Below are 20,665 nucleotides of genomic sequence, written 5' to 3' on the forward strand. Positions count from 1 at the left end.
TGTAAGATGAGCTATTTATAAATGGAGACAATTAAGGAACATCATTTCTTGTCTTGGGGTTTGGAGAGAATGACATCGACTCCTTCCTTTTAAAAAGGTAGAAGCATTAAAATGCACCTCTCTCCCGGCAGAAAAGTCATCGCCCACTGAAGACTAATGAGCAGAAGCTTCCCAGGACTAAATGATTCCTGATGAGGATACTGTCCTAACACAACAGAGAGGTTTGGCAGGAAGCCCTTAATTGCAACAAACAGATGACAGCAAAATCACACCTTTGAACTATGTTTATATTCAGAAGATTAGTAAAGAGATGCTGCAGATATAGTGAATGTCCCTTTCAGATATTTTTCAACTGTGTGGTGTATAAGATTTAACACATCAAAGGCTGAATTTTATTGCATCTGACACACACACACACACACACACACACACACACACATTTTATTGTATTCAGTTCTTCCAGTTCTGGATTGCATACGGCGGATGAAATACCAGGAGAAGCTCCACACACTTGAGGAACTGATGAGTGTGAAGCAAAACAACTGCCTAAAGCAGGGCTGGGCAACTTGAAACCCTCTAGATGTTTTAACCTACAACTCCCACCATCCGTCACCACTGGGTAGGGATGGTGGGAGTTGTAGGCCAAAACATCTGGAGGGCCACAAGCTGCCCATCCTTGGCCTAAGGCAAACTTCCCCAACCTGGTCCTCCCCAGATGTGTTGGACTACAACTCCCACAATCCTCAGCTAGCATGGCCAATGGCTATGGATTGAGGGAGTTGTAGTCCAACACATCTGGAGGGCACCAGGATGGGGATGGCTGGCCTAAGGGAATACATATTCTACTTACGTAAAACCAAGAACTGTAGTATTTGGCAGGGAGCACCAGGGATCTCTCAGAGACTTGCCAGCAGCCTCACCAAACTACAACCCCCAGCATTCTAAAGTGCTATTGGGTAATTACTCCAGGAACTTTAACAAATGATTTAGAATGTTAAAAACTGTTTTACCTGAAATCTGAACTTCAGAAATGGCCCAAATGGTGGCAATAAGAAGGCAGTGGGGTGTTTTTTGGAAACATTTTTTAATTAGCTCTATAGTGCTTTTCCATCTCTCTCTCTCTCTAAAGCTGAAACAAGACTGATAAAATCAAACAAAAGTGTTGATAAAATGGCACCAGCTGGAAAGATAATAGTGAAGGTCTGCAGTGGTGACATTTTCATTTGCCCAGTTCATTGCTGCACATATCAAAACCATGAACGACACCTGAAATGATTGTGCTACTGTCCTTTCTTTCTAAAAAGCTTGGATTTTCCATGGACTGGAAAAAGATAAAAGAATCACGTGGGAAATACAGGAAGACAAAGATTTGATGAGGATATGATGTAGGTGCCCTGTAAAAAGTGAGTGACCAAAGTGTGGCAATTCCTCATTAGTGTGGAAGCACCCTAGATCTCTCTTTGGAAGCATTTCACAAGCCAGCCAAAGTCTCAGGAAACTGTGAGTACCTGTCCGCAGAGGATTAACCATTAATCCTTTGGACGGTACATCCACATAGTAGGGCTGATGTTAGGGTCTGTACTGTGTCGTGTCCACCCACCAAAGTTTCTGCAACTAGGAGAAAAAACCTCTTGCTACATTTGCCCTTGCTGTTTCATTCTAGCTCAGCTGAACTTCAGTCCCCTCTTTTAATGAAACTGGTTGTTCCTGCCTCTAGAGAATACAACCAGACTTCTCCAAACACAGGAAGAAAGAAAAAGCAAGAAGGTGGATAGAATAAATGAGAGCCAGAGGCTTCTATCTGGCTCATTTCTTCGATCCCCTTGACTGTAGCAGGGTCTTTGCAAGGGGGAGTCTTGCTACTGAACCAAGTCTAATTATTTTTCAGGGATGTAAGACCTGGAGAAATTACAGGATGTAGCTTCCTTTCCTCTTGTTAAAAAAAAAAAAGGAGGGATCTATGGGGAGATTGATAGATCAATGTATATCTGCAATTATTTCTCTCTCTGAGTTCTCCATCTCTCTCCCCCACCTCTTAAAAAATCATTCATTATTATCTCAGGACAGGTACCACAGAAATTAACTTTGACAGGACTTCAACAGATGTGGCAGATCCAACAGTAAGCACCCTGCCACTCTCCTCTGACTTCTCAGCATGACGTGAAGTCAAACGGCTGCTCATCTTTGGCATCTGAATAGCAGTGGAAAGAACTGATTCCAGGAGTGCAGAGAGACAATGTCCTATTTACTGCAGGCCACGGCAGCCTGTCAAAGCTGCATATTTGGTGCTGGATGGATTTCAGACTCCTAGAAACCAAAGACATTTTAAAGCACTGGAAGGCTACTCAGCTGCAGCCCCCAAACATCAGCTCTCTCCCAAACTCATTAACTTGTGCATGCCAGAGCTAAGGGCAGTAAAGGAGAGACCAAGCGCACTGTACACATCAAGACCAGCTTAGAAACAGGAATGGGCAGCTGGAGGCCCTCAATCTGGATCTGGCCCATGAAGCACATTCACCTGGCCTTAAGTGGCTCTGCCAATTGTTGTAAGGTATTTGTACACAGGTGCTTCCATTTATTTATTTTTTTAGATTCTATTCCATCCAATAGCTGAAGCTCTCTGGGTGGTTCACAGAAGTTCATAATATACAACAACATGAGAAAACAATACAAACTTGTAAAAGTTTAAAACTACAATATAAAACCAAAGCAGTCCACAAAAGCTTATGCTGCAATAACTCTGTTAGCTTTTAAAGCTGCCATCCCCAACCTGGTACCCTCCAGGTGTGTTGGACTACAACTCCTATCATGCTGTCTGAGGACAATGAGAATTGTATTCCAATACATCAGAAGGGCACCAAATTTGGGAAGGCTGCTTTAAAACATCACAAGACTCTTTGTTGGTTTTGTCTCAACAGACCAACATGGCTAACTGTCTGGAGAGTGTTACCTTTTCTTTGGGTTTTGTACATAATTCAATCATCAAAAAAACCTACCAGTTTAAAAGACCAGACGATAAGGCTATCTCACGTTGGTCCAAGCTCCACAAAGCCAGGAAACTGGAAGCTAAGGCTGATGCCTTATCTGACGTACCCTGTGATCAGTCATGATGTTGTGCAATGTCACAAATTGTGCTTGCTTACAACTTACCCTCCATGCACTCACACTTTTCCTGGGTTTTTCAGTCCCAAATCCAGACTGGGAGGATGGAGTGCCTGGGACCAGCAAAGATGCTCCATGTTGTCCTGGTCCTGGTATTACCTTATGAAGCATCTGAGACTTACTGTATTGCTTGGCCATCTCTGACTCACGCCCCTGTTAAAATTCAGCCCTCTGTAAACATTACAACACCTCTGTAAGATTGGTTAGTATCATGATCCCTCAAGGGGGAGGCAAAGCAGAGCCTAGGAGGCTCCATGTTATGTCGTCGTAAGAATTTAGCCAAAGGGCTTAACCTACACAATGCTGCACATAGGAAGGGAAAGCGTAGAGAAGAGAGTTTTTTCTTCACACAGCGATGCCAATTCCTCGCATTAAATGGCACCAGGCTCATTTAGATCTCATAATCTGGTGCCTGGTAGACTATTTGTCCTTTCCAATAATTCTCCTGTTTTGTTTCTACTGTTCCACTCCTGTCTTTGCGCATAACAGCTTGTATCTAAATCTGCTCATTAACGATTACACAAGCATGCTTGGCTGTCTGTGTACCAAGCATGCCGCTGCACCCATTCTGGGCTGGATAAAGGGAAACTCAGTACAATTGCATCTGATTAGCTTTGTATCAGCCACCCAGGAAGAGAGAGGAAAAACACGGGGGCACAGATGGAGAGGACAGGTATGGAGGCAGTGATTCCCAAATGGTGTGCTGGGACACTCTAGGGTGCCGTGAGAAATTAATTAAAGGTCCACAGAACCACCCACAGAGGAGGCTGCTCATGGAGTCTCCAAACAATTCACTGCTCTGGCCAAGCCTCCATCCAATCAGCCCCCCCACCTGGTGTGTAGCGGGGGTGGAAGATTAATTCTGCCACATTGTTGCATCTGGTGCAGTTGGATGGCTTGATCACCAGCAAGCAGAAACACAACAGAATCAGCTGCCTTCAGAAGAGTTTGCCTGTTGAGTCTCTACATGGGTCACTGTTCTGGGCTCACCCTGTACCGATTAGCGTCCTACATAAAGTAGAAACAGAGGGGTCCTGTGAGTCTGGGTTATCCTTGCTCTCACATACAGTAAGAGCAAAATGTCCGGAACATTTAAGAGGGAAGAAAGTACTCCTTCCATTTTAATTCAGAAAAAAATGAGAAAAAACCCTCAGCTGCTGGAATCTTGGGCAATCCTGTCCTACTGTATCCTCTAGGGCAAGGGTGGGCGACTTGCATCCCTCCAGATGATCTGGTCTACAACTCCCAGTAGCCTTCACTACTGGCTATGCTGGTTAGGGCTGGTAGGAGTTGTAGGTGTAAATATCTGGAGGGCCGCATGTTGCCCACTGCTGCTTTAGGGGAAGGGCCATTGCTTGACATGCAGCCCTGTTCAAACCTCAGCAGCCTCTCCAGTAGGGCTGGAAAGGGCTCCTGTCTGAAACTCTGGAGAGCTGCTGGCAGTCAGTGCAGACAAGACGGGACTAGACAGGCCAGTGAAGTCTTGCTGGTACCATCCGGGCACCAGTTCCTGCCTTCATCTGTCCCCACTCACAGTGCCGTTTGAAGCAGGCTGCTTTGACTCCGCTCAGGGCAGATTAGGGGGTGAAGCCTGAATTGGAAAACAAAAGGAGCCAAGCGTGGCTGGAATTCAGCCTGCTCTCCTGGATGCCTTAATCCCAGGTGTAGCTGGCTTGGCTTATACAAAGTAGGGTGATGGAAAGACACTCTGCACATGCTCCAAGGCACTCTATCTTCATTATGACACTAAAGAACTCCTTTAAACCTCTAAGGACATACTGTTAGGCCTCTTCAATGTGCATTACATCTAGGTGGCCTCAGGCTGGTCATGTTAAGCCTCACAGCCCCGCACTCTGGGACTCAAAAGGTTGATTGGCCTTGCAGCTGCATCATAAGGTTTACACAGGATGTGGGAAACAGTAAGATGAGAAGGCACAAAAGAGGAGAGAGAAAAAGTTCTCAGGTTCCTGAAAAAAAAAAAGCTTTATTCTGCCCAACGCATTTTGGAAATGTCCTTCCTCAGGGGCTGCTTCACTTTCTTCAGATGTATTCGAGAATAATCCTACCAATGTTTTTTTCTCTCTTGAAATGATTTTCAAGAGAGAAAAAACATTGGTAGGATTATTTTCAAACACATCTGAAGAAAGAGGAGCAGCCCCTCAGGAAGGACATGTCTGAAATGCGTTGGGCAGAATTTTTAAAAAATTCAGGCACCTGAGAATTTTTTTCTCAGGCACCTGAGATTTTCTCTCTCTCTTCTGTTTTACACAGGACATGGGCCACGGATAAAGCTCTTACCTACATCAGTAATCTGCGTCTGCCCAGCAGGGCTGCCCCAGGGCATTTTACAGCCAGAGGCGGATAACAAGATGGCGCCCCTCCCAGTCCATGTACAAAAGTCAGCTGGACTGGCAGTTGAATCTTTCTTCAGTACGGCAGGTGGGACAGTGTCTTCTCCCACACCGGAAGGCTGCAGGCTAGCTTAGGGAGTGGAGGGCAGGCTGTGTGGCTTAGTTACACAGTATGACACAGGGGTGGGCAACTATGGGAGGACTGTGGGCTGTTTTTGATCCCTGGACCACCCCCTGTGGGCCACACTAGGAAAAATGTTTCTTTAAAGAAATATATTTTTAAAAATCACCAGTTCTGTAGTGCTCCATAGTGCTCAAAGTGTAAGATTTAGCTTGTGTGCAGGCTACATTTTACCCGTTTAGTGCTCTGTAGCCGCTACAGAGCACCATTTTGTTATACTATAGCATATAACTGTCAAGAGTGCCTAGCTGCCTCTTGCAGTCCACACCAATAGCCAACTCAGGACACAGATGACGAGGAATTCTTTCCGAGACTTTATTCCTTTATGACTCTTTCAGATACTAATCACTAGCGACAAAGCAAGGAACAGCACTGGGGAAAGACAGCAGAGTAGCCTAAGCTCCAGGTAAGGCAGTTGGTCCCCGTTTGAAGGAGAACCACGGGAAGACCCTGAACTTATGGGTTAGGGAGAGATCCTCCCTCTTTCCCTTGGGTCCTCGGGACGTGACCATTGTTTGCGCGCCAAACGAGCCCTACGCTCCTTTCCACGCCCTCCAGCTGTCGTCGCTCCATGTCTGCGCCGAGCATCCAGCACGCCCCCCCCTCCAGCACTCTCTAACTGCCAGGGTCACTATCTCTCCCAGGAAAGCTGGCAGGAGGAATCTCTGCCAGCTGCTGTGCTTGTGAGAGATGAGCGAGCTCCTCTCCCACGGATTGCTGTTCCTCCTCAGAATCAGAACTGCTCTGGGGCTCTATTGGCACAGTTTCCACCCTGACAATACCCTGTCTTTCCTCCCATTTTAATCCACTTATTTAAGAAGGTTTGCTATATTCTGTTTCCACCCGCCACCCCCCGCCCCATCTTCTTCTTTGTCCAGGGCATGATTCTAGCCTGTGGCCTAAAAAAATGTGGCCTTGGATTAACTTGAGGGCAAACAAAAAGCAAACTTGACCAAGATACTGATCTGGTTCTTCTGAGGCACCTCATCAAGTAGTTCCAGAGGCTCAATTAACGGGAGGACATCAGTGGAGCCTTTGATAATATGGTGAATGCAGATTAAAAAAAAAAATCACCTGGTATCAGCAAGACCCATCCTTAAAGGCTCCCCCTTCAAAGAGAGGATTTTTAAGCAAAAGGAGGGCATTAAAATCTTATCAGCTCACTTGAAATTAAGCCAATAAAAAATTAAAGCTGATTTCTAATAGGCTTATGATACATTTAAAGTTTTAGAGGGCACTCACAGAAGCCAAAGCACTAAGTGTTCCCATTTCAGATGGAAAAGATACTTCCCCTTTCAAAAAGGCCCAATGGAAGCAGGTAAAAAACCAAACCTGGAATGTCCAGCTCTTCTCCCCTTTCAAAAGGACAATCACAGGAATAACCACAGAAAAAAACGATTAATTTGAAAATCTGGAATACAGTTACCAAAAACGTTTAAATGCAAAATATGGCAGAAATATGATATGAGCAGCCAGCTAGAAAATGACGACTTAATGGGAACTTGGTAAGGTTCTGCCTATTGTTTTATATGTAGCATAGCAAAAGAGGACAAAAAGGAGCCGACTAAGAATAAAGCTCTTTAATGAGCTTCCGCCGTGCATTAAAAACGTGGTTGTTCAGGCAGGCATTTGGGGTGGGTTAGGGTATTTTAGAAAATGTTTTTATTGTAGAATTTTATTGTTTTAGACTGTTTTATTATATGTTATACATCGCCCAGAGTGGCTGGGTGACCAGTCAGATGGGCGATTAATAAATAAATTAAACAAACAAACAAATAAATAAATAAAGGCTTTTAAAAACACACACATATAACATGCACTAAGAACACTGTAAGTAGGGATGTGCGAGCCCATCCCCGTCTGGGTTCTCCGGGCGCCCTCCCAGACCCTGCCCCCACTCGCCAGTCCCTGTCCACGCCTGAACTCCTCCTGCACTTGGTGAGCAGCCCGCATTCACTCCAGCAGCCTAGTCAAGCTCTACGGTCGCCATTTTGTGAAAAATAAAATGTCGATTGGAAAAATGCACGTATTTACATATGCATGAAAATGCGCACATTTGTGTACGTGCGAAAATGTGTGCGTTCACAAAAACACACATTTTGTGTGCACACAAATATGCATATTCACGGAAATGCACATTTTCACATATACACGAATACGTGCATTTTTGCGACCGCCATTTTTTTTTAAAAATGGCAATTGCAGAGCTTGTCGAGGCTGCTGGGGTGAGTGCAAGCTGCTCAGCAAGCAAGGCTCGGGGGTGCAGTCCGGGGAGTTCCACTGGATTCCCGGACGGAATCATGTGCCCACACCATCTCTAACTGTAAGGCTCTTGTTAACAGCCTGGCAGATGCTGCTTGTTTGAAAGGATTACACATTATAAACCCACAGTTTATAAAAGATAAAGGGAGGTTCTCTAAGGACAAAGCTGGTTATATTCTGCCCTGAAGAACATACGATGTGCCAAGGTAACTCGATCTGTGTGCCTGGAGAAAGTGAACTCTATGTCTTCTATGAGTTCCACAGATCAAGAAAATGTCATGTGCTGGCTTCTATTTTGCACAGTTTATTCAGTTAGTCATGGGAAGGGGCAGTGAGCGATGCCCCTTTTATGTACATTGCCTTGGGAGTGTCATACTGAAGGGCAGCTTATAAATTCACTAAGAGTACTTCCAGACATAGGGCTCCTAGAGCAACCAGATGGCATTGTGCAGCAATTTTGTCTTTTTTTCCTTAACAGTTTTCTGCAGTAAGAAAAAAGGTGGAAGAAGTGGTGGGAAAACATGGGAAGTTTACAAGTGAAAGACAATGTTGTCTGGAACACCTGTAAAATTCTGTGAATGAGGAAGGGTGATGACTCCATAAAAACCTCATGCGGAAGTACCCTTACAACTTTCTCAAGCAATTACTCAATACAAAAATTATCAACATTTCCTAATTATATTCCAGTAAAATGTGTTTTTGCAGGGCGTATTTGGGAATAAAACGTATTTTTAAAATTAATTAATTAATTAATTAAAGAGAACTGAAGGTCAGTACGTGCGTGCGTGCATACAAATGGCTTCCAAGGGCTAGTTTATTCTTGTATGTACATCACTTGGTTTCTCTGCCCTTGCTGACTGGGAAGCAAACACACTGATTCCACTGAACAGCTCCACATCTGACATGACCTGCAAACTCCCCCCATGGCACTAAATCTGAGATGGTTCTTCTACACATGTATGTCATCACTCCATGCTGCAGTCACCTAATGATGAAGCAGGCAAGTATGAACCAAAACTTGATGATTCATAGCAGAACATAGCATGTGATTCCACTGAAACCCATTGGGTCTAAAGCATGGCGAGGTGATATGCTGATTCCATTTGCAACGGCCGTCCACAGAAGCAGCCATGCAATGAACATGCATACAGTATGTGAATCAGCTCTTCGATATCACCAGGCACGGCCCACATACCTCATCATTATAAGGGCTATTTGTTTTTTATATCAAAAAAGAACTGTACTATGAAAACTGAGATTTTTAGGATGCTGAATTTTATGCCTCATACCAGCTATTGAGCTTTACATGAATCCTGGACTAAAACAAGCCCCAACTATTTAACGTTAATTAGGTGCCAACTGTATGCAAGCTTCTAAGATGAAATAACTACCTTAAGCCAAGTGCTACAACAGCTGAGGGGGAATGATTCAAATTAGTAAAACAATGATGTTATAAAATAACTTATTTCCCCCCACAAAGCAGATCAAAAATGGCTTTCTTTCTCTTTTTCTCTTCTATCATCTGCTCACATACCCAGTTAAAAATACCTCCCAGCTCACCGTCAAAGTGTCCGTTTCGCTCAAAATTCAAAGGAGGCCTTCCCCTGAGTTTTAAAAAACGAAGACTTATCAGTTCTCCTGAATTAATGTGTCCACAGGAGAGAAGAAACACGTTTCGTGGTTTGAGTGACAGTACAGCTGTTGCTCTCAGCTTGCCAGTGCTGTTCTCCAACTCCAATTTTCATGCCTCAGAGCCAGCCTTATCTGTGACCAGCCAGTTACTTCTTTCTCCACACCATTAACTCCCTTAGTCAACATCATGGGCTCTCTTGACAACTTCAAATCTACCACAATGGCTCTGTTCTGGCTGTTGTAAGTCATAGCCTGGGCTAAGGCCACTGGAAATTTATGGGACTACTTACATTTCTGACATTTTTAGTGTCACTTCCTAGCACTGTTCCTTAATGCCCTGGTGGATCAGTCAGGGAGACAAAAAGAGCAGAAGAGGAGTTGGTCACAACTTACAATCTTTAACCACTGTATTAGAAAAGTCAAAGGAAAGTTCGCAGTGTTACCATGAGTCCCAGTGGTTGAACCAGGAAGCTCAGGGTCTGAGGCTGGGACCCCACCGAATGAGCTCACATGGAATTGTGTGCATTCAGCAGTAGGGATGGAGGAGAAGTTTGCTCAGTATCTAATTTCGCAGTTTTGAACCACTATACAAACTGAAACTCCGTTATCCTTAGAAATTTGCACTCCTCCAAATTTTGCAGTGGCATTCTCTAATTAAAAATGCATACAAAAATGTGTACATGTTCAACAATGCATTATAATAGGAAAATTGCTTGCAAAAATCTGTCTCTTAGGCAAAATATGCCTACAAAAATGTATGTATCGGGAGAAATGTGCACAAAAATGAATTTTCAAACAAACTTTAAAAAATAAATTCTCAGAGTTTGCGATGAATCAACCTTGACGGGAGAAATTCTCAAAGTACAAGACGAACTGAACTTAAGACTGGAAAAAATGAGAAACTCAGAGAACCCCAAATTTAAAGATTTGTCCATCCCAACTGCCAGGTTTGAGGAGGCCCGAGGCAAAGTGCCCCCGTGCCCTGGGTCCTCTCCGCTCCCACTATGATTTCTTTGCCTTTGTTGTGGCAATTTCTCTCCCCGCCACCCCACTACCACCACCCTTTCTGCCTGCTTGCTTGCCAGGCGAAGAAGCCAGCCACACCTTCCTCTGGGACCACCCAGGATCTTGTCACAGGCCTCCCAGGTGGCCAGCTGCCAATTTGTAAATGGTGCCGACAGGAAGTGGGAAGAGAACAGGAAGGAGCAACATCATACCCTGTGACCGAGAGGCAGGATGAAGCGTGCAGATTGCCCGGGCCAAGCATAAATAGCGGGAGCCTGGCGCTGTGCCGTTGCCTGGGCAACCAACCTGCACTTCAGGCTTCTGCTCTAGCTGCGGATCTTGAGCTGAAGAATACCACGCCAGGTTTGGGCCTCGATGTGGCCAGCCCTGGCTCTAGCACCTCTTCACCATTTCCTTGTACTACAGTGTTTTTCCAGGGATTTTTGCCCTCCACATTGATTGATTTATATAAAATATTTGTACCCCACCTTTGGGCACTTCATATCCACAAGGCAGCTACCATCCAATAATAATAACTGAAAAAAACAAGTTCCACCACATCATTTGTGCAGGTACTGGATGAACGACATCACAGATTCGCGTCTGGGGCAGACATGGGAATATATATTCTTAAAATCTATTGTAACTTAGCTTGATGAGTTAGATGAGAAATCTGAATGAATAAATTAAAAAACAAAACATAATATTAAAATGCTACACTTTTCTCTTCCAATTTTTCCTGTCTTCTTGGTTCATAATATTAATCTTTGAGGGTTTTTTTAAAATGAGTAATATCTTGAGAACCTACTTTATTTTTTAAGTGCAGTTATTTCTCCTCTCCTTGATCTTTTGCTCAGAAACTGACATCACTGCAAGTCCCATGTGTGTGAATGAACATACAGAATAAAAAATTTTGGATCAGACTTTCGTTGGCCATTAGGATCAGAGAGTCATTTGAATTGCCCGGGACCAGTGAGCTGGGACAGCAAAAGCCCTCAGAACTTCCTGAACTTATCTGATCTTTTCTAGGCCATGTCTAATTAGTACAAAATCTCCCCCCCACACACACACACACCAAGTTTTTATCCTCTATTATTTATAATGTTGTGTTTGCAAAATGGACAACATCGTGTGGTTCATGAGAATCTGACTGATCTCTGTATCTTGAAACCACAAATATCATATCTTGGAAAGGCCTTCTTTAGTTACAAACTTTGCAGACAGAAGGAAAATGCATGCTGTGTTAAAAGCACTGTGCACAATGGAAAGCCATCCATGACAGGACTTTTAATACAGAGTGGACCAAAGGTAGATATACAGTATAGTTTATTTGCATTTTACTACATTGTTTATTACATTTACATTTGTTTAACACTGTTTAATCTCGTAAGTGCTCGAAATGTATTCCATCAACATTGCAACATTCCTCGAACCTGTCCAGAATACTGTGACACACAGTTTGACACAAATTCCGGTCCGCATCAATGTCCATAAATGCTTCCGAGATGAACCCTTTTAATTCGTCCACTGTCCGGGGATCCTCTCAAAAACCTTACTCTTTACTACACCCCCCAAAAAGAAGTCCATTGGTGTTAAGTCGGGTGAACGTGGCTGCCATTCAATGCTGCCACGTCGTCCGATCCAATGCTGTTGGAAGGTGTTGTCAAGATAGTCCCTTACTGCAAAAGCATAATGAGGAGGTTTTCCAACGATCTTGTTGGAAGAGCAGTTCAGCTAAGTTAGCCCTGGTTCTGAGTTGTGGCACTACCACGTCACATAACATGTTTAGGTAATTGTTACTATCCACAGTTGTATCGAAGAAAACCGGTCCTACAACACCTTCGCTGGATAGTGCACCCCACACTGTGACGCCCGGCTGGTTCAGTTGAGATGTGATAGTCAAATGAGGACTTTTATCTGCCCAATACACACAGTTATGCCTGTTCACGTGGCCTGACAACTTGAAAGAAGCCTCATCTGACCAGATGATCTTATCAAGAAGGTCTGGCTTGTTAGAGATTTGGTTACGCATCATCTCACAGAATTGGAACCGATGGTCTGGGTCATCCTCCAGAAGACCATGTAACAGTCTTGGACGGTGCGGCTTCAATTTCAATTTACGCATTAAGCGTTGCAAGGACATTCTAGGTATGGATAGCTGCTTAGATGCACATAATGTGGACTTTTTCGGACTGTTCACAAATGTCAAAGCAACTCTCATCTCATTTTCCTCTGTCATAGATATCCTAGGACGTCCAGATTTCAGGGCATTAGCCACTGCACCTGTTGCTTCAAATTTATCTCTAAGACGATAAATTGTCAGACGTGTTGGTGGAGGAGTGTCAGATGCTTCTTGCCACGCTATGCACACCCGCTCAGCATTTTCAGTCTTCCAGTATTGCTTTAGAATCCACTTTCTTTGTTCTTGACTCAAGTTCGCTGCCATCATTCACAATATCAGTAAAAAAAACCCTAAACAACTGTATACCTGCTTAAGGGCCTCACTCCCCTCACTCTCTACACTTAACTGATTTAACTGTCACTCCCTGTCACTCACTCTTCCTAACTGTCATTCTGACTCCACCCACACATCTTCTACTCACACATTCTCTCCCCCTCCCATCAACGTTCTAAACAACTGTATACCTACTTTTGGGCCACCTGGTATATTAGATACTTTTCCAAATGCACTAGAGGTGGTTCTAGATGAGGCTGTTATTGTCCAATGGCCCTGCCTCATTCACAGAACTTTACAGGCATCCAGATGTTGTTGCCTTCCATTTGTAGCCCTCCTGTGTTTTCCCGTGGCTTCTTCCATCTTTTTTCTTATCAGAAAAAAAATCAATTAAGGAAGAAAAGATGGAATAGCTGCACAATGCCTTTTGATTGTCAGCGATAGGAGCCCTCTGTCTGGATGCATCCTAATATACAAATACCAGAGCCAACCATATGTTCAGAAATACTGTGTGTTACTAATACTGTCCCATTTCAGAATGCAGGGAGAAGGGATCACATGTTTGAATGTTTCCAAATATTAAAAAAGACCCTGCAAGTGGAAAGCTAGCATGTCAGGGATAGGAAAGCTGAGCTAGTGTACTCCTTGACATGCTAATTTTCTACATACAGGAACATTTTTAATAACATTTTGCTGAATGTCCAAGCTCCAAACATTTCAGGATGGACATTATGCTTTAAGGGCAGTAGGATGTTATTTCCACCATCTTTCTTGTCCTTGCAACAATCCCAAGAAGTAGATGACTTTACTGCCATTTCACAGGTGGGAGAACTGAGGCAAATACAAAGACAGGGACCACTCTGCTTAGTCCACAGCAAGGCAGGCATTTGAAAAAGTCATACCTCCCAAAGGATTTCCCACTAGGCTCTTGTGCCTGTTTTGCAGACAATTGCAGCTTATGCTACATTAAGGTGCTGCAGGATTCTGTTGTTTTCACTATGACAGCTTACACCACTGTCCTTCTGGAATTAAAACTCTGGCTGCGAGGGGCCAGGAGAACACCTGGCATGGCAAGGGGAGAGCCAGCAGGACCGTTAATCCGAAGGATCGCGGGGCACCTCTGCTGACACATGGAATTGCACGCTGCCAAGGCCCCACTATAAACAGCTGTAAATGTATCTGGTCTCTAAGCAACCTAACTCCCTCTGTCCCTCCCTTCCTCTCTCCTTTCCTTCCCTCCCTGTTTTTTTTCCCTTCCACGACGTTTAATTACAAAAAGTTGTCTTTTGATTTTAGAATACTTCACATTGTTTCCTCTGCAACCCCACTGCTTTCTCAGGAGGGCCTGCTCTGGGATGATGACACTGCTCGACAGGGAGAAGGCGGAGAAAGTTGTCGGGTGCCAGTATTTCAGACCCAGGGATCCAGAACTTGGAATGCAGTGGCTCTTTTAATGCTGGTCCAGATCACTCCCTACCTTGGGCTTTGAGGAAAGCAGCCAAATCCCGCAAGAAAACCCATCGCTAATGCATCTCCGCTGCCACAGCCGGTACTCAGTGTGACTTTACAGTCACAGCGGTGAAGTTGAACCAGCAGTTCTAAAAATAATGCCATTCGCTGCAGTAACTGATGGCTTTTTGAATTGAATAGATCCATTGTTGGCAAGTGTTGTCCCGCCAGCCACAATCTTAAATGGGCAATCTTACTCTGCCTCTCAGCCACAGTTTTGTATCTGTAAAGTGGGAATGATGAGAGTGCACTGCAGTATTTGTCCTTGCATCATGCTGACACTCAAAAATAAGAGGGAAGCATCTGGGAGCATTCTGGACTTCACATTGGAGCAGCTCTAGAGTTCCTGATTACCTCCACAAGCCAGAGTCATTCTGCAATAGTTCCGCAATGAACGTGTGATATATGCTACCTCACAGAGCACACCCCTCCTGAATCACAAATACATATGAAGCACAGGGGAAGTTCCAGAGTGGGGAACCTCTTTCCCAATGATAGGAGAATTCAATGCTCAGGGGTAATACAAATTATACAATTTGTCTTACTTGCACAATTCAGTTCAGTTTTGCTATTAGGGGGGAACAGCAAGGAACTATATGGGGCTCTGCAATGCCAACTCCAACAACTACTGGAAATCTTACTGAGCTACCTTTGGGCTGCCAAGATTCCAGCAGGTGTTCTCACCCCCCACCACTACCACAGGGTAGTGTCACAAACATAAGCGCTAGAAAGAAACCTACTTTTAAAAAAACCTGAAATACTCAGGAAGCTGGATTCTGTATGCAGAAACATATTCTACAGTTTTCCTGTGCTCTCCCCAGAATCACAGTATAAACACAGATTTGTGTATCAGGCACTCCAGTTCCTCCTGCCCCCACCCTGCCCAGGATGCAGTTTGCCCCAGGATTTCCCTCAGGGGATACATGGAATTTAGACAGAACTGTAAATCTCATTGACCTTGATAGGATAAAAAATGTTTTACATTCAAATACACCACTTGAACTGGTTGCAGACTGTGCTGTCAGATAACATATTTAATGCATGCCATTTTACCTGTCCAACCAGCAAGGCAGCAGCAGTACCCTGTAACAGGATCACATCCATCTGCATGGCTGCAGTCACAGTGTTCACTGCAGTTCAGGCCATATGTTCCATCCTTCCATAAAGAGAAACACAAGCAGAGGAAGAAGCTCTGAGTCTTAAATATTCCTATCATTATGTGTAGAAATCCTCAGCAACGTTTATTTCAATATCTGGCTATATTCTTTCTTTCTTTTAAATAGGTATCGCAACAACCATGGTAAAACATGATCTCTAGTTTCTTTACATCAGGAGTGGGGAACCTCTTTCAGTCCAAGGGCCAAAAGTACCCCCCCACACACACATATTTTAGCATAAAGCTCTCTGCTGCCAGTCACAAAGCTCTAGGAGAGGCATTTCAACCTCTGGGAATGGGGGCGAAGGACTGCATAAAAGTTAGGAAACCACCAAGTGTGGGAAAGTGGGTGGAGGTGTCACCACTGGTTTGATTTGGCTAGACTGATTTGGCCAGATTTGGCCGCCAGGCCTAAGGTTCCCCACCCCTGCTTTACACAATGCATAGTTAGCTTATGGAACTCACTGCCACAAGATGTGGTGAAGATCACCAGCTTAGATGGCTTTAAAAACAAATCCATGGAGGACTGGTCTATTGCCATCTATCTGCCATGACTTCTCAGTGGAACCTCCATGTTCAGAGCCAGTAGGCATCTGCTTATCATTGTCTTCAGGTCCTGCTTGTGTGCTTCCAGGGCCATCTGATTGATTGTGGCTAGAAATGGACTGCTGAATTAGACGGACCTTTGGTCTGACCAAACAGGGTCACTCAGTGCCTGGGTTCTTCCTTTCCCCCAAAAGTGGAGGGATCCTCAAAGCCTGTCAGCCCTCACAGCTGTAAGGGTATGAAGGTGATAAGCAATTTGGCTCCTGATCCTTACAGTCTAGCTAGCCTCGATGCTAGCTACTGCTGTGGGCATTTTCACACATGATATTAAAACACTTCTGAGCTGTCTTTCCACTTATTATTGAGCTAAGGCTGCCTTAAAGGCTGTACCAGCCAAGGATTACAGAAAGACTTACAGGGCAGGGTTGGTCACAGAAATCTCCTTGCCACCCGGGAGAGCAAAGGCAGAATCCATCCACGGGATTGCAGGCGGCTCCATTGGCACAATAACATGTCTGGTTGCAATTAAGACCCCAAGTGCTGCTTGGACACGGAATGGAACAATCCACTCCCTGCCACCCTGGAATGAGAAAGAGCACAAAGATGTTCCAACTGCTACCCCTCCTGCATTTTCTACCTCTCTTGAAAAAGGCATCCTTTTAGAGGGGACACTGTTGTGCACATCACAGACATATCAAATGCATATCTAGATTTCTTGGTGTGCATCTAAATGGGAGGAGAGAGAATGCTTGGGGAAATAGGGCAACAACTGCTCTTTTGGGGGAGGCTGTGTAAACCTTCAAGGCTTCTTCCATACACTGTGTGAAGCAGAGGAAACACCCTTCCCCCAATCCCAATGATTTGACCAAGTCCAAAGCAAACATGTGAACCAAACCTTGGGTCTAGATCACACAAATCACTCACTGGTGAAGTGTGTGAACACTCTCCACCAAAGAACATCATGTCTGAGGTTCTACCCAAGGGCTAATTCACACATGATGCACTCGTGTGATATGCACAGTAGTACATAATTCACTGTATGATCAGAGACCATAAGAACATAACATGATTGATCCCAGTCAATTAAACAATCTGACTTTCTGTGGCATTTACATTTTTAGGTCTACCCACAAAAAAAGGATTTGCACCTAGAAATGCAATGCAACTCTGAAGCAGCCTCCCCGACCCTGACACCCTCCAGAACTGTTGGACTATATCCCCAATCATCCCCAGCTATCATGGCCATGTCTTGTGGTACAACAGGGTGCCAGGCTGCGGAAGGCAGTTCTGAGGCATTTGCTCTATGGCAGCACATTCACATGCGAGAGCCGCCGCTTGATGTTGTCATCATCAAGTGACGAACATCCAAGTGCAAACCAGGTCAAAGTGGTGGGGTTACACCAGTGTGATTTGATTCCTGGAAAATTGCAAACCACATCAATCTTGACAGGCAGCTTCATGCTTGATGCTACCATAGAACAAGGCAGAGCAGAAGGAGTTTACAACATGAGCAACTCTGGAGATTCTTCACAGCCTGGAGCCATTCAGTGAGAAAGCATGATTTATGCTATCCTACGGTGGCCCTTGAAGCAGGGCAAACCTTTACCTTCTCTGCAAAAGCACAAACCATCCACTGGGGAACATGCACCATCATTTCTGCAGTTGCAAATCAATGAGCAGTTGGCACCGTAGGTCCCGGCTGTGCAAGTGATGGAGCAGTCCTCTCCCTACAAACCAAAAGGAAGCCAGGCTGATTAAGAGAAATATGGATCCTGGTAAATCCATGTCTGCTCAGGAAATGAGAGATTTTGCAATGGAAATACCTGCTGAGCATGTGATTGCTTTACAACACCAGAGTAGTGGGTGGGGGTGGGGAAAGGTGGCTTGGCATCTAAAGGGTTGCTTGTACTCCATGGTACATAAAAAAAACACAACTGTGGCTGTGGAAAATGTTAGTATTTAAAACATTTACTTTATTATTTATTCAAAACATTTATCCTTGAGCTGCTCAGAGTGATGTATAATAGAACTAGATTCACAAATTAAAACCAAAAGAAAACAAATAAAAGCTCATAAAAACAACAACTAAAAGCAACAATAAATTACTTACCATTAGGGTAGAAGTAAATGTTACAGGAAGCATTATCCTGCCACTGAAAAAACATTCATAGAATCATAGAATAGTAGAATTCACCCTCCTCCTTGTTATGTCTAGTGAAATGAAACATGTGGCATGATGACTTCATCACATGGCAAGTTTCCCCACCTCTGCCAGCCAATGCAGGTGCAGAAAGTCTCAACATGATGAGGTCACATCACACATTGAGTACAGGTAGATGTTATGCGGCAGAAAGGTGGAGGAGACACAGGGCTGGCTTTTGAAAGCAGCCTTTGCCCTGCTGTAACACCTAGTTTTGTACCTTTCGTTAGAACTAATTGCAGGAGGAGGTCAGAAGCAGCCTAGGCTGGAAATGCTTGTGTGAACAAGAACTGTGGAATGAAAGCCGAGAGTGGGAAAGCACAAGCCTCTCTGTCTGGAAAGACTGTTTCACACACCACAGAGAAGTAGGGATGCTGGTGAAGTTCACTTGAGCCAGGCTTGGGAGTGAACTTCAGGGGCTTGTTAAAGCCGACCTCAAAACTGAGGCAAGCTTTAACAAGCCCTCAAATACTCCCCAAGCTTGGATTTGGATGGTGGGGATGGAGACCCCAATCCCTGCACGTCTCCACATCCCTCCTCTCTGAATCTGCCCATGCAGCCCCTTTTTACCCTTTCCTCATAGGACCTAATGGAGTAAAGAATTATGACCTCTAGGGAATGGTAAAAGAGGCTGTGGGGGCAAATTCCAAGGGTCCAGGGAGGGAGGCTGGTGGAGATGAGCTGGTAATTTTCCAGAGCCCTTGGACTGCATTGGGATAATTATCTGGGATACATACATACATACATACACACATACACAAATTTATTTATTTGTTTGTTTATTTATTTATTTTTCAAAGATCTCCAATAATTTCTGAGCTACTGTGAGGGAAACTCTGGAGTAGGAATGGGTGAATCTGTCAATCAATCATTTCTTGTTACCATCAGTGACCAGCACAACAAGTAAAATCACCTAAAACACAATAAATAATACATCAAATACGTAAGGTAAAATAGAATAAAATGAGAGAAAAAGAAAAAAAGGGCAACCATATTATAAAATTTGTAATCATATTACAATCTCCCAAGGAAAATTACAGAGTCTACAAAGTCAGTTTCTGGCAAGTTTTACATGCTGCAGCCCAGAATTTAGCAACACTGAGGGCAGTGGTTGCATTTTAATCTGAAAGAAATGAGAAGATGTAAAAAGCGTCCAGTTGTCCTGGCAGTTTTGATAGAAAGGGTTCAATAAATTTTTTATGTAAGTCGTGATAGAAAACGTAGTACAGAAAAACATGAGTCACTGATTCGACCTCTCCAGAATCGCAGGGGCACCTGCATTTGCAGTAGGGGATTTTGTGATATTTTCCCTCCAGAACTGCTGAGGGGAGAGCACTGAAACATGTCAATGTAAAAGCTCCAAGCACCTGCTAGGGGAGACACCATGATCATGAAGGTTGTTTTCCCAGGGTGAGGCTCATCCATTGCACCCTGGGTGTGCTGACCCCTGCAATTTCTCCATATGTGGGGAACTCGACAGTGAATCTGTCAGTTTCACCTCCTCCCACATTCAGTTTTTCTAAATCTCAAGTTCTTCTGCTCCCACTTATGAAGAACTATGTGCATGTTAGTAAATGCTTATCAAAAACGAATTAAAACAAAATTCCCACCCAGCCCTACTTTGGAGAGCTTGCCCATCTCTACAGCCACATTCCATGCGCTGGCTGAACACACTTCACTGAAGGATGCCATGGCTGCATTCCCTGAGAGCACAGGAAGAGGCACTTCCTCAGGTATGCCAGGCTGAGACCACGGACAGCAGCATCCCAGGCCGGTTGCAGAGAGAGGGATCACAGCAGCTGCTAGAGGCCGTGGCGTGTGCTGGCCAGATTCCCCTAATTACCCACAGCGGTGCAGCTTGCCATGTCATTTGAACCCGAGTGGTGTGGCTGCTTTGGGGTGGGCGGCAACCCTCAAATAGCTCAACAACAGCCCAAAGACAAACATGACTATTGGCATTCCATTTCCTGTTTCCCATGGAAGAAACTAGTCACAACAGAAGTGGCCAAGGAACACCATAGACATAGCAAAATGCAAGGAATTTGGGCCTCGTTGCACTTCTGGGTTTTCCCCTAACATTCAAACTTCTCTTGGTAGTCCCGGAAGCTATAAACCTCTGAAAACAAAATCATCTCAACATTCTACGGAAGCATCTTTTGGTCTGCAGAGCAGCCTAGACCGGTCAACCATTATCCATCTCCTTCCA

At 44.4% G+C, this 20,665-nt stretch overlaps 1 protein-coding gene and 1 pseudogene across 2 annotated transcripts in view; one reads left to right on the forward strand and one right to left on the reverse strand.

Annotated features, from left to right (window-relative positions):
- The window catches only part of MEGF11 (multiple EGF like domains 11), a 432,367-nt gene that overhangs the window by 64,882 nt on the left and 346,820 nt on the right, over nt 1–20,665 (reverse strand). For both annotated transcript variants that reach the window (XM_084817481.1, XM_084817482.1), the window contains exons 12-14: nt 17,866–17,986; nt 16,676–16,839; nt 15,611–15,713 (exon numbers count right to left, since the gene is read on the reverse strand). In XM_084817481.1, the coding sequence (XP_084673607.1) occupies nt 15,611–15,713; nt 16,676–16,839; nt 17,866–17,986 (388 nt within the window). The remainder of the gene's footprint in view (nt 1–15,610; nt 15,714–16,675; nt 16,840–17,865; nt 17,987–20,665) is intronic.
- On the forward strand, nt 19,833–19,937 carry LOC146337286 (U1 spliceosomal RNA; annotated as a pseudogene).

The sequence above is a fragment of the Heloderma suspectum genome, chromosome 11 (genome assembly GCF_057233095.1).
Source record: "Heloderma suspectum isolate Gila_16-S chromosome 11, 16-S_ref, whole genome shotgun sequence".
Classification (NCBI taxonomy): Eukaryota; Metazoa; Chordata; class Lepidosauria; order Squamata; family Helodermatidae; genus Heloderma; species Heloderma suspectum.